At 41.4% G+C, this 14119-nt stretch overlaps 1 protein-coding gene across 3 annotated transcripts in view; it reads right to left on the bottom strand.

The window, feature by feature from the left end:
- Positions 1 to 14119, bottom strand: part of rhbdl1 (rhomboid, veinlet-like 1 (Drosophila)) — a 43485-nt gene extending 29366 nt beyond the window's left edge. Inside the window, exons 1-3 of one of the 3 annotated variants that reach the window (XM_072456900.1) lie at positions 13785 to 14119; positions 13590 to 13668; positions 7497 to 7655 (exon numbers count right to left, since the gene is read on the bottom strand). In XM_072456900.1, coding sequence (XP_072313001.1) covers positions 7497 to 7655; positions 13590 to 13610 — 180 coding nt within the window. In that variant the 5' untranslated portion in view covers positions 13611 to 13668; positions 13785 to 14119. Of the gene's footprint in view, positions 1 to 7496; positions 7656 to 13589 lie in introns of all 3 variants that reach the window. The other 2 variants (XM_072456899.1, XM_072456898.1) reach the window with 2 other exon arrangements.

Genomic DNA, 14119 nt, shown 5'->3' with positions numbered 1-14119 from the left:
CAGTTCTCTCTTGTTCAAGGGCCCATACACATACACGAGCGTTTTATCTTTGGGATATACTGTATGCTTTAATCAACATCTTATTCCTATTACTTCTCAGAACCTTTTCAGAAACCTGTTCTCATGTTGGATGTGTTAGGTGTGAAAACAAGCAATTATTCTAAACCAATCTGTATACTTATCAAAGTAAAAAGGAATAAAGGAAAACCAAGCGTGTGAGCATTGTAAATGCTGGTGTTTTTTGTCTTTTTGTTTTGTAATTATGGAAATTGGCACCTTTGCTATAATTTAGCATATTTACACTAACTGTTACAGATGTTCATTACTATGCACTGCCCCTATCAAAACTGGGACTGAAACTACAGCGGCACAGCAGAACATGTGCATGTGTTACTAGAAGCACTAAAATCTCACAATAGCTGGAATATGAATAAACCAGGGACAAACATGCAACTGTATAATGACAATTAAGTGAGTTATCAAATAGATGCATAGGTTTATTTTTATGAAACAGTAGACAGAATGAAAACAGCAAGGTGACGGGTCATCTCTAAGCCAAGCTGCAAGTCAGGTCTGTGTAGAGGCAAACTTTATAACTTTAGTATTGGTGGTTGTCAGCAATGGAAAAAAAAACATAATTAAATCAATTATTGGAGTTTTGTCTAGATATTGGGTGAAATATTTGGCAATATTGATATAGACATATATGATAAGACATATTATGCTTTTCTCTTCCATATAATTATAATCTATGACACACGGGGATCATTTATTTATATTAATAGATAGTAAAAAGTCCAACAAAGTCCACTGATTTCATATCATCAAGTGCTGCGCTGACAGACCACGCCTATTGATAAATTTCACACAAAAAAATGGCTCCGTAGCTGAATCCTACTTGAATCACTGTTCAAGAAAAAAGAACCAAACAAAACTTATAAAGTGTGGAGAAGTCAGTGAAAATGGGAATTTTTTGAGTAATGGGGTGAATAAAGATGCATCATCATTCAAAATTCAACTTCAAGAGGGTAAATGGTGGTTTGGTTGGTTTGCTTTGAATAAATTGTCACTGAACTTGAACAAAACTAAATTTATGGTATTCAGTAATAAACGTAGAGAGAATAGGATATCAAGATTAAAATAATCATGAAATAGAAGTCAATTAAGAGTAAATAAGAGTAAATATATTCAATTTCTTGGAGACATCATAGATTACAAAATGACATAGAAAGTACATACAAAATGTACAGAAGTATCAAGAACTATCAAAATTCTATACAAATTGCAATATATTTTGAACAAAAACAGACTGTATTCACTTAATTGTTCTCTCGTCACACCATACTTGACGAATGGTATTGAAATTTGGGGAAATACACTACTAGAAGTAAACAAATGTTTATATTACAAAAAAGATATTAGACTGATCAATAATATACTATATAGTAATTTGTCTAGTTGTTCATCCAATCAAAAATGTTAAAGTTTTATGACTGGATACGTTTGTCTACTGAAAATGTTGTGTATGTAGTTCAACATTATAAAATGTGAGAACATTATGTGTCTTTAAGAAAAATATTTAACAGAATAATAATGTGTTTTATTAATGTGTCAAAGTGAATGCTTGTGCAGTGCATCAGGGAAGTTTTCACAGCGCTTTATTTTAAGGCTGTAACATTTTGTTATGTTACAGCCTTATTCCAGAATGGATTAAATGAATTGTTTGCCTCAATTCTACAAAGAATATTCCATAAAGACAACATGTCAAGAAGGTTGTTTGAATTATTTGCAAAATTATTACAAATATTAAACAAAATATGCACATAAGTATTGCTCAATAGTTTGTTGAAGCACCTTTGGCAATAATACAAACAATGATACAAACTTGGCACACATGTTCATAGGCAGTTTCTTCCATTTCTTCTTTAAGATAAGATAAGATATTCCTTTATTGTCCACACATGGGGAAATTTCATTGTTGCAACGCAGGTAGATACAGAGGAAAAGGGCAGATAACTTATAGGAAGTTTAAAAAACACTCTTAATAGAAGAACTCTTATAAACAAAACTCTTATAGACTCCTAAACTCTTATCATTTCTTAATAAGGAATGGAGGGGCAAAATAAAAATAAAATAAAAACAGCTTAAGACAAAATAATACTAATAATAATGGTAAAATAAACACTCTATTTACATCAGTTATATGCACATGAACGTGACATTATTGCGTGTGAGTACGACAGTAATTGCACATGAATATGACGGTATTGCACATGGTTAAGTCAGTATTGCACGTGTTCAGGACTAACAGTGTTTGTTATAAAGTCTGACAGCAGCAGGAAGGAAAGACCTGCGAAACCTTTCCTTCACACAGCGAGGGTGGATCAGTCTCTCACTGAAGCTGCTCTCCAGAGCGGAGAGAGTGTCCTGCAGGGGGTGAGACTCATGGTCCAGCATAGATGTGAATCTAGCCAGGACCCTTCTGTCCCCCACCTCCTGCACCGAGTCCAGAGCACAGCCCAGGACGGAGCTGGACTTCTTGATGACTTTGTCCAGCTTCTTCCTCTCCCTCTCTGTGAAGCTGCTGCTCCAGCAGGCCACACCTACAGGAGCTGATGCCACCACAGAGTCGTAGAAGGTCTTCAGGAGTGGCCCTGTCACTCCAAAAGACCTGAGTCTCCTTAGGAGGTAGAGCCGACTCTGGCTCTTCCTGTACAGTGCGTCTGTGTTGTGAGTCCAGTCCAGTTTGTGGTTCAGATGAACACCCAGATAGGTTTACAGAACCTCTCAAGCTCCATCAGGTTGGTTTGTGAGCTTCAGTTCACAGCCATTTTCAGATCCCTCCAGAGATGTTCAGTTGGGTTCAAGTCTGGGCTCTGGGCCACTCAAGGACATTCACAGAGAGGCCCTGTAGCCACTCTTGTGTTATCCTGGCTGTGAGCTTAGGATTCTTGTCTGGTTGGAAGATGAACCTTCACCCAGTCTGAGGTCCAGAGCACTCTGGAGCAGGTTTTCATCAAGGATGTCTCTGTGCACTGCTGCATTCATCTTTCTGTTGATCCTGACTAGACTCCCAGTTCCTGCCAATGAAAAACAACCCCACAGCTTGATGCTACCACCACCATGCTTCACTGTAGGGATGGTACTGGCCAGGTGAAGAGTGGTGCCTGGTTTCCTCCAGACATGACGCTCGCTATTCAAGCCAGAGTTCAATCTTTGTTTCATTAGACCACAGATTTTTGTTTCTCATGGTCTGAGAGTCATACAGGAGCATTTTTGCATCAGTGACATCACTGTTAACTTTGGGACCTTATATAGTCATTTCCAAATATCTATGTTCAATCAACTGAATTTACCACAGATGGACACCAATCCAGTTGTAGAAGCATCTTAAGGATGCTCAGTGGGGAAATGATGCACAAGAGCTCAAGTTTGAGTGCCATGGCAAATGCTGTGAATCCTATTGTTGTTTTTTTATTTTTAATAGGATTCAAACAGCCTTTTTCACGTTGTCATGGGGTATTGTTTGTAGAATTTTGAGAAAAATTTAATCAATTTTGTAATAGGGTTGTAACAAAAAGGTCCTGTGAATACATCCCGGTTATGATATGATATAATATTTGGAAAATGTCTGTCCAGTATTATGTAGATTTTAGTTAATAAGTGCCCACTGGTGCTACCCGGCAGCATTAATTATTATCTTCTTTATGTTCTTGGTTGCAGTTTTATGCAAACAATAAATATGTATGCATAATATGTCTCTTTTATACTTCTGTGTTGCTGGCTCTTACTGTCTGTATTCTACAGTATACATTTGTGCTATTGTGTATTTGTCAGAATAATCATTAAATTGTAATACTTTAAGTGTTTCTTACAATCAACTATGCGTGTGCATTGGAATGCCCAGGAAACTCAATAGAGCCTTAAAAATGATCCAAACCCATCACAGCTCCTCCCTGCCAAGATCTCCATCAGCAGCCTCTAACCGTGTAATTAACCATGCAGCCATTTTGGATTCGGGTCCAACATCAGCCAAATTATAACCCGAAGGGAAACAATGACACAGTTCTTCAATTGCGCAGCTGTGCTTAGATAACACGAGAGCCCGCTTTAACATTTCAATATTATCTTATGAACATTAATGACGTACAGTATGCACCTTCTATTTCATGTAACCTTCTGTTAACAGCCTTGTGCTCTTGAAAGCCCTCCATGTGCTAACTTTGACATGTGGCTTGCCCGTCTCACAGCTTTGTCAGGGACACAGCCCATGTGCAATTGTGCAGAAAGTTGTCACAGCTTGTAAAATGACTGATATTTTCTGCTGCAAATATACACAGCAGATTATCAGAGTCACAGGCCTCTGCCCTCCCTGTGTGCATGTGTGCAAGATTCCCCAGGAGAGGTTTTAGCGGAGCGTTACATATTCGCCCCTCTGGCTAACTGAGTCGAACTCCTCCATGAAAGATGTACATGTACAATGTCAGACATGAGCTTCTACTACGGCCCAGACAGCGGGAAAGCTGCCACGCAAGAGTGCGGTTCAAACACCCACAGAGGAAGGTAAGACATGTAAAAATTCATCATTCGAAAGTAATAAAATCTGACAAATGTGAGGGGACACGCACAGGAGTCTGGGGAGTGAAATAGAATACTGATATGTGGGTTGAAAGAGAGCAGTACAAATGTGCTATGATATAACTTGTTAAATGTTTAAAAAATGATGTTATTTTAAGTTAGTGCATTACAGATAAATCTAATACGCTTACCAACTGAAAAAAAAAAATTCACACATGTACCCAGCCAAAATTAAACCAAGCTAAGACCAGGACTAAAAAAAACAAGTCTTAAAAATCAGATAGCCAGACATAGACTAAGTCTGCTTTATCCAGAAAATTAACCAAGACTGAGATTTTTTTTTTACATGAAATAACCAGTTATAAATGAAGTCTACTAGGTATTAATAATACATTTTAAGACATTATAATATTCAAGCAGCGCCGCATAAGATTCCAGTTGTGCAGTTAAAATTTTTCAGATATTATTGGGATCTTTGAGATTCGAATCAAGACTCTTCCAACGTACTTCCTGGTTTGGAAGCGTTTATTATTTACATGCATTTATAACAAACTTTTTAAATTGGACTTGGCCAGTTATTACTTTTTCCTGATGTGCATGTAAACGTAGTGCAGGGAGATACAGATCAATTTTATGATATTGTGTGAAATTCTCCATGGAGACAAGAGGAAAGAAATGCCCACACAATAAAAAGCCTTTATTTCAATTAATCCATTTATTATAGCCAGCAAGAATACATGTGCTGCTTCAAAGACAGCATAAATTGGTCAATAATGAGGTATAAACAACCAATCGGGGCAGAAGAAAAAAGAAAATTGTGAATAATCATTATCTAAACACAAGCAAAGCAACTCAGCATATTTATTTACTACATTCTGATTTTTTTGTCATCTCCAAGGCTACAAAACAATACTACTAACTGGAATATACTGCCACTGTGGATCTTCAAATGCAATTATGAACATTAGAGCTGGGTTGAAATAATCGATTTTCCGATTTTTAATCGATTCGCATATTAATGACTGATTATCGATTCGTATGTCCAAAGATCAATTAAAAAAAATAATTAAAATTCTTTTTCCCTCAGTGAACTTCAATCTACCTTCAAGAAAGATCATTCAGGACTCCTGGATTATCTTTCTTGAAGGTAGATTGACCCTTAACCTTTTCATCAGTCTTCCAGCCATAACTACCAATACTTGTTTAATATTGATATAATACTAGTTTTAATATGTTGCTTCTCTACACAGTCATGATGTGAAGGAAACGGTTCAAATACATTTTTCATTTTTAGTAACATTAACCCCCGGATCGAATCGAAATCGGATCGAATCGGAAATCAGATCGAAATCTGAGTGAATTGGATGGGATCTGAGAAATCGGAAAAAAATCGTTTTTGAAACGGAAAAATCGGAATCGAATCGATTCTTGAAATTTGAATCGAAACCCAGCTCTAATGAACATCATCTGTCACACACGGGATTATTCCACTGTAAGAAGCAAGTGAAAGAGAGGAGGTGCTGAGATTCAAGTCCTCTGAGACCGGTGTGTAAAGGGCAGAGGGGCTGGACGCAGAGTTGCTGAAACGACCTGGTTGAAAATGTCAGGCAACGCTAGTCCCCGCGGCGCTTCATAACACGTTAAGGACTGAACCTGCAGAGACTGCGAACCACGTGTTTCGAAAATGCGAGGCCAAGTTCACATCAACATCGTCCCGTCCATGGAATTAGTCAGCAAACGTGCCCTGACAGCCCTCATGTGTATGAATGAGGGTCTGGCTGCAAGGGGAGCCAGTGAGACAGACGTGGGTGGCTGCATTCATTAATAACACGATGCATCAAGTGGGAGCTATGTATGCAAATGTATTCACTTACATGTATGTATCAGACAAATCTTTGAATCAGAGCCGCAGGTCGATATCTGTGTGAGGCTGGGCGTTCTCAAATTACCTCAGATTACTGCCTGCTACTAGCGATGCAGGGCTAATCAATGGCAATTTGCATATGGCTGATGGGCAATTTTAATAGTGTTTCTCTGGTGCTGTCTTATGTTGGACGATTTTTTCCTACACCCAACACATGCCTAACAGAAGAAGGAGGCTTAAAGCAGATTTAGTAGAAAGGTGTAGTCAGAGAGTCGAGAGCAAGGCTTAGGAACTCATGCAACAAGGCTTCATGACAAACAATGGCCAGTATAAATGGAAATAGAAGAAATGAGAAATGAATAGCAAGGAAATGCAAAGACTGAGAAAATGGACTAAAAAGAAGTAAAAATGTGCCAGGAATTACTGTGTTGAATTAATTATAGTGCTTAGAGCCGTAAGGTGCCAGGGGCTGAGGCAGGTGCTCCTCTATAGGCTCAGAGAGACTTCTGCATGTAAAGCCTGATGTGAATCTAATAGGAGAGCTATTGTGAACACTCCGAGATGGGAAAACGGCTGGGAGTGAATACAATTAGGAGATATAGTAGGAAAAGACTGACCTCACATGCAAATCAGCTTTGGACAATCTGGTGAGGCGGTAAGGAAATGCACATTTAATGATACACAATATTCTCACAGCGAGAGAAAACATACTTCTGCACATCATCAAATATTGGCTCTGCTTTATCAGAGCGGAGAAAAGGTAAAAGGATACAAGCGGTATAGATAGATATTCATCTTTGTACTTCATAAAACAGGAATGTGGACCTATACTGTCTAAATGCTGTGACTTTGTCAAGTTGATCTCCCTTTTGCAAAATTAATGGTTGAATCAATTTTCGCCACTGCAATCCTCACTGGCCGTTTGAATCAATTCTGTACCCTTTCAGAATCTAGTCAGTTGCTGCCTGTGCGTGTGTATGGCAGAAAATGGTGGCTTGTGTGTCCTGCCCAATAAGACCACGATCAACAAATGAGTTGGTCGATGGTCACTTACCAGCTCGATGAGCTCCTGGTAGCACACCTGCCCCTCTTCATTGCTCTGGACCAACGCTAACAGCATGTCCAGCTTGGACGGGTCCAACTGCAGCTCATGGTGCTCCACCAGGCTGGTGAAGTTCTCCACTGGGATGTATCCGGTGTTTTCTGGGTCCAGCTGGAAGGCAACCAAATTTAACAATTAGACAACATGGTAAAAGTATAATTTTAAAACAAACCAAATCATGTTTTTGACCAATATTTGTTTGAAGTGCTAGTACCACACTTAGTAAGAACAAAGTTGCCTTCATAAAGACGGGGCATGTTTGAAAAGGAAAATAGATTTGAATAAGAGTTTGCTTTTTAAAAAAAGTTTTAGCTCATGACAGTTACAGAGGTATAAATTAAGCTGTGCTGCCATTCTGTTGCCTTTGAAAGAATTAGACCAGTCTAAAGAAAAGCCCCCTGAACCTCATTAAAGCAGCACTGCCAGATGAAACAGCAGGCGCTTGTTGCTGGAGCTGCACAGAAGACAGACAGCATTGTCATTCTAATATGCAGTGACCTGTACTTTCCTCCAGCTTTAAACAAGCTTGACTTCTCTGTTTTTCTGAGTGGATGCTTCATTTGGCTGCCATTTGGATTTGTCCTTGGTCATGGTTTCCCACTTGCAGTGCGTTTTGGTAGTCACCACAGCACTGTGTCTCAGAGACACAGCCCTTTAAGCTTATGGTTGCAAATGTGACCATGTCATTACTGTTCCTTACTGTAAAAGATTTCAGAGGGAGGGTCCTAAATATAGTGCTGGGTTAAAAAGGTTTGCTTAAGTATAGGTTGAATAAATATACATATTTTTTTCCTTTCAAGGGAAGCAGCCATTGAATAGACTATTACTTACTCACATAGCTTTTTAAAAATGCAATTCTTTCAACATAATTTCTCATGCCAGCCCAACTACAAACAGACCCTACACAAAGACGCGGATGGAAAGACACCTTAGCGTTTCTTTAAAGTCTGCACCGGCTCATAGGACTTTTTCAGATACTAAACCAACAGCTTTCTTGCCTCGTGTGAGCTTTGAGAGGTTGCATCAGTGTGGAGTCAGGGAAGCTCGATTGACACTGCCCATGTTGTGAGTGTGCGGTGATTGTCGGGTCTAAAACTGACTTACTTTGGAGTTAGCCCAGCTTTAAAAAAGACCTTTCAGCATCGGCAAGAGGAGAACCTCTCCAAACTACCGGTATGCTGCTCTGAGTAAGTGCAAACTGCAGGGGGCTCAATGCTTTCAACCCGACACGCCAGCTTTACAGAGCAATCCTGTTTTACAGACCATTTACTTGTTAGTAGTTTCTACAAGAGTGACTCAGTTCTGAATGATTATACTTAATTTGGGAATGGTAAATATTTTTTTTTGTGTGGGTGATATTCATAAAAAAGAAGAAGTTTCTGTATGTCTGATGCAAAAGGGGTCAAGTAAGAAACAAATACGGCTTTAAATAATGTAATGTAAGAGCTCTCTGTGTGAGTGACGGAATTTAACTCTGAACTTAATATACCAGGCCTGAATACACATCTAGTACTACAACCTCACCATTGCAGAGTGATATAATACAAGTTCTATCAAATTGTATTTTTATAAATAAAAACAAAATATATATTATGTGCATAACCTTGTTTGATAACATTTTAAAACCTTCTTTTCATGTCATATAATCTGCTTGTTCAGGCTCTTAGAAGGCGTGTTTCTCCTGAGAGCAATGTAAGCAGCAGATAAAACAAATGGTGTACTTTTGATGATGATAGCCCAGCAAAGATAATTTTTTTCAGTGACTCTCAAAGGAAAACAGACAATTATAATTATATTATTAGTTACATTTACAGGGGTAATTTATATTGTGTTAGGGATCATCTCAAAATGGGTTGAAGCTGAAAAGACGTAATTTTTTTCGTCTCTTTCTGGACCCCCTCCCCCCCAAAAGACTGGCTTCACATAAAATGTTAACGCGTTGATTAAACAATAGTAGCTTGATAGACCCTGCTCACCTCTAGTGAACATCTCTGAACATCCTTTGGTATGTTTATCAGTAGAAGTTATGAATTCTCCAAATAATGTCACCTGTTGCGCATGTTTATTTACTCAATCCACATGGTCCATGGTAGCGTGGCCAGCGCGGGGAGCGGGGCGGGCCTGTGCGAGGGAGCACCTGCCCTGCTCCCCCCGCCGTGGCCAGCGCGAGGGAGCACCCGCCCTGCTCCCCGCGCCGTGGCCAGCGCGAGGGAGCACCCGCCCTGCTCCCCCCGCCGTGGCCAGCGCGAGGGAGCACCCGCCCTGCTCCCCGCGCCGTGGCCAGCGCGAGGGAGCACCCGCCCTGCTCCCCCCGCCGTGGCCAGCGCGAGGGAGCACCTGCCCTGCTCCCCCCGCCGTGGCCAGCGCGAGGGAGCACCCGCCCTGCTCCCCGCGCCGTGGCCAGCGCGAGGGAGCACCCGCCCCGCTCCCCGCGCTGGCCACGGCGCGCCGTGGACCATGTGGATTGAGTAAATAAACATGCGCAACAGGTGACATTATTTGGAGAATTCATAACTTCTACTGATAAACATACCAAAGGATGTTCAGAGATGTTCACTAGAGGTGAGCAGGGTCTATCAAGCTACTATTGTTTAATCAACGCGTTAACATTTTATGTGAAGCCAGTCTTTTCAGCTTCAACCCATTTTGAGATGATCCCTTAGAGAACAATCTTTGATTTTCTACTCTTGGCCTTTGTCCATCACAAAAGGCACCAGTAAAGAAATCAACAAAGGAGAAAGGAAAACATTTATACATCAATTTTTGGATAACTATGTTGAATGGTTGGTTGTCATGACCCATTTTCTTCCCTTGAGGCCCGCTGAGAAGAAATTGCACTGTAGCTTGTGATGTGTGGGGTACTAAGATGAGGAAAGGAGAGGGAACAGATGAGGAGGAAGAAAACAGCCAAGGCAGGGGGCTGGGAAAATGAAAGATGGAAAAATGGAAGCGCTGTGGAGAGGAGGAAGAGATGCAAAGACAGACACCAGAAGGACACCAAGTAAATAAAAATGCCCAGCTACGGTCTGTTTGTTTTTTTATGCAAGCCTAAACTACCGTGTGCCAGCCAGCTTTTGCTCCTCTGTTCAATAAGAGCACCACGAAACACTCCAGCGCTCCACTACCACTTCCCACAGACGGGAAATAGATCAGAGTCTAAAGTGCTCCTGGCTCGGCCCGGGCTGACAGTGGGAACACAGAGCCGCACGGGGGACTTCTGATTACTGTCAGCCTCCATATGTCAGCACATCGCGACGCATACAGCTGCAATGCATAACTAGACATACTGTGCAGGCCCGAGTGTGTTTAGCATTGACGTGGAGCTGTCAGGCACCTCACATAGCACTTCCTGCCCTCAATGAGGAAGATCCATGTGGGGGTGGAGGATGTTCTTGTAGCCAATTAGGGTCATCTCTTTGTGAGATGAGGTGCAGTAATAGGAACAAGGTCTTTCTTTGCCCAGACTGGCAGATATAAGAGCAAAGAGTGCAACGGAAAACGTGGTTATTGAACAATCCAACACCTGCAAAGACAACACTGCAAGATTGCCATGGAAACCAGTCACCCTTGTGTCATCTCTTTCTGTGTCCAACCTTCTGTTCTTTACCCCTAACAAAAGGCAATAAAGCAGGAAAGAGGGTGATGAAAGACGGATGGATACAGTAGAGTGTGAGGGAAAAAATAGCATTCAGATAGATGAAAAGCAGCCAATGAGATTAGGAAAAGGCCGTAAAGGGTTTTAACATAAGGGGGCGGAGACAGTCTGTGGTTATAGATGGAAGGTGGTATAAACTATATTTGTAGTCTCAGGAGCATGAAGGAAGGGAAGGACGATACCCCGTTGGTCAGGTTGTTAAGGCACAGCCCACGAATGCCAGGCTCCAAGTGCAGCCAGCTACAGTGTCGTGAGTTCGAATCTCGACTGCATGTCCTCCCTTCTCTCTCATGCCCCATTTCACTCTGTCCTTTCCTGTCTAATAAAGCCTACGGGCAACAAAATCTTTAAAAAAAGGAAGGGAAGGATCTCCCTGTTAACCCGCAGGACCTCTATTACTGTCACTGTGGAGATTGTAACAGACCCCAGTCATTGGCCAATTTATCAGTACAGTCCATGGGCATCTGGATGAGCAATGGATTTAATGGCCATTCCTGTCCTGACACAACTGTTACCAAAGTATTGTGCAATGCCATGGAAAAGTGCTAACTTCTATAACGGCAAAAAGGCCAGAAAAAATACTTATTATAGACCAATGACTCAATCTTAATTGCTAAGCACAAACAATGTCTATACTAAATAGTACTCAAAGTGATAGGGTTGGTTCTGAACCATATATAAGGAAGCAAAATGCTGCCTGGTGTTCCCAGGTCCTCTCCCACTGCCACAGAGCAGTGCCAACACTTTAGTCTCCTCTGGTCTGCACAGAACATGTGAACAACAGGCTCTGATCAAGCCCCCAGTGGCATTTATGGGGCACGTCATATTTGCATAGCATCAGTCAGATAAAACCCTTGAATAGGTTATGTTGCTCTGAAGACTGGATTGTGTCCACCAACACCCGCTTGTTTACTGTAAATAATTTATGTTCTGCTCCCCATCGCGGTTCAATATTATAGCTATTGGCAACTAAATGGATGATGTAAGAGAGTCCTTATGAGAGATATTTAGATTAGATTAGAAGTGAATGTCAGGTGTTGCTGAGAACTGCTGACCGACATGTGGCCTTATCACAAGTGCAACCAGTTCTATGAGACCACTGTTAGCTTATTCTACAGAGTGTCACTGATATGTTCAGCAGATCACCCCATCTTCTGGAATAAAGTTAAAAAAAAATGTTTTACAGCAGAGAATTCTTTAGTTAAATGAACCTTAGACATTTGACCATGCAATGACCAGTGTCTACATGGGCATAGTGACACCAGGCATTCTGTAGAAACAGATAAACCACAACCAAGCAGAAAGGTCAAATAATTCCATACAAAATGACAACAATGCTATAATCATAGTCTACATACTGATGTCACATGCATTCGATTATTGTTTAACTAGAAAGAGGCCTTTCAAATCAAAGGCCTTAGACCAGAGTCCCAAAAGACAAAAAAAAGCACACAGTCAGTGGGTGGTGAGTGATTTGGTCCAGACTTGAGCCTAATAGACCTGCAATGTGCTGAAATGTGGCTCTGAAAACTGCCAATATAACCACACTGAGTAAATCCGTGGATCGGTGTAACATGCAATCCACAGTGCTAGAGTGCTAGACCCTGGCTTTATTTTCTGTTTTCTTTTTCTTTAAAGCATTGACAAATCTGAGTCAACACCAGAATGTGTCTGGGCAGGAGATGGTCTCTCACCGTAGTGAATATTCAATAGTGACTCAACGGTGCAACCACAGAGAATCTTCTCTCCACAGTGAAACCACATGGGCCTCTTTCCCTTGTTATATAAACACAGCATTCATAAAACTCTCCCTAGGGCTACTTAGTCAGTTTATCAATGCTCTGCCTGGACCACTCATGACCCCCAAACCCCACAGGAGATCATTGATTTACCTCTCTTGAGCTAAGTAATGGGGCCTCTGCATCTGTCAATATGCCCCAAAAAGGAGCAAAAATCATGCAAAATAGACAAAGTATTGAGACAGCCCAAGATGAGTGGGCAGAACAGACACGGAACCTTCAGCCAAACATACACATTTGCTGAGGTTGAATTGTCGGCCTAAAAACATAACTAAGTGAATATAGAGATGGTTGACCAAAGCTACTTTGGAATGTACAGCTGAATGGCTATGTTAAAAATGGCAGGCAATTAAGAAACAGGGGAAATAACTTAAATTTGAACACTTTGCTTAAGCAAAATTATTTTTGATTGACACCTGAGGACTATATATGTATGTGATGAAGAAATAGTAGAATGATTTGGATCAACAAACAAACGTTCTTAGAGGAGCAATCTAGACACTCACGCCCCTTTCTCTCTAAACATGACAAGAATGCCCCCCTCCTACCGAGTTCCATGCTTTGACCTGGGTCTAAAACATCTCTACTCACATTTATCTCCTCGTCGCTCATATCTCCGCAGCTATCAGCTATCCGATACCGCCAGCAGCATTCAGGTACCTCTCAATTCCTGGATGTAGACAGTGAGGTGGCCACACAGAGCCCTGTAACCATAGAAACCTCCACCGCTGCATGCTACGGGTCTGGTTCCATTTGCGTGCGTGCCTCCAACAACATGCCGCTTACCTGCTCTTGTATGAGCTGAAACAGGGAGCTTCTATCCATATACTGGCCAGGGAGGTGAGAGGAGCCACGGAGGACAAGGGCATAGGGAGTCGCGCCACGGGATGGGACAAGGTGCTGAGGGGTGTGGGGGGGCGGGGGGTCGGCTGAGGTAGCGGCTGTCGGTGCTTAAATTGCAGCCCCGTTTGCAGATGATAAAGAAAGCATTGCTCTGTGGTTATTCCTCTGAAACACACATGGAAAAAACAAAAGGCAAAACAAGAGGCGAGGACTGTATCACCAGAGCGTTTTCTGCTGACAACGGATGGACATGCACGCAGCCAGGCAAAAGCAGATCC

This window comes from Eucyclogobius newberryi, unplaced genomic scaffold (genome assembly GCF_026437365.1).
Source record: "Eucyclogobius newberryi isolate DKJ021-1_F unplaced genomic scaffold, fEucNew1.0.hap1 SCAF_20, whole genome shotgun sequence".
In the NCBI taxonomy this organism is placed as follows: Eukaryota; Metazoa; Chordata; class Actinopteri; order Gobiiformes; family Gobiidae; genus Eucyclogobius; species Eucyclogobius newberryi.
The sequence above is the reverse complement of the archived record's forward strand: the minus strand, read 5'-3'. Positions and strand labels throughout refer to the sequence as shown.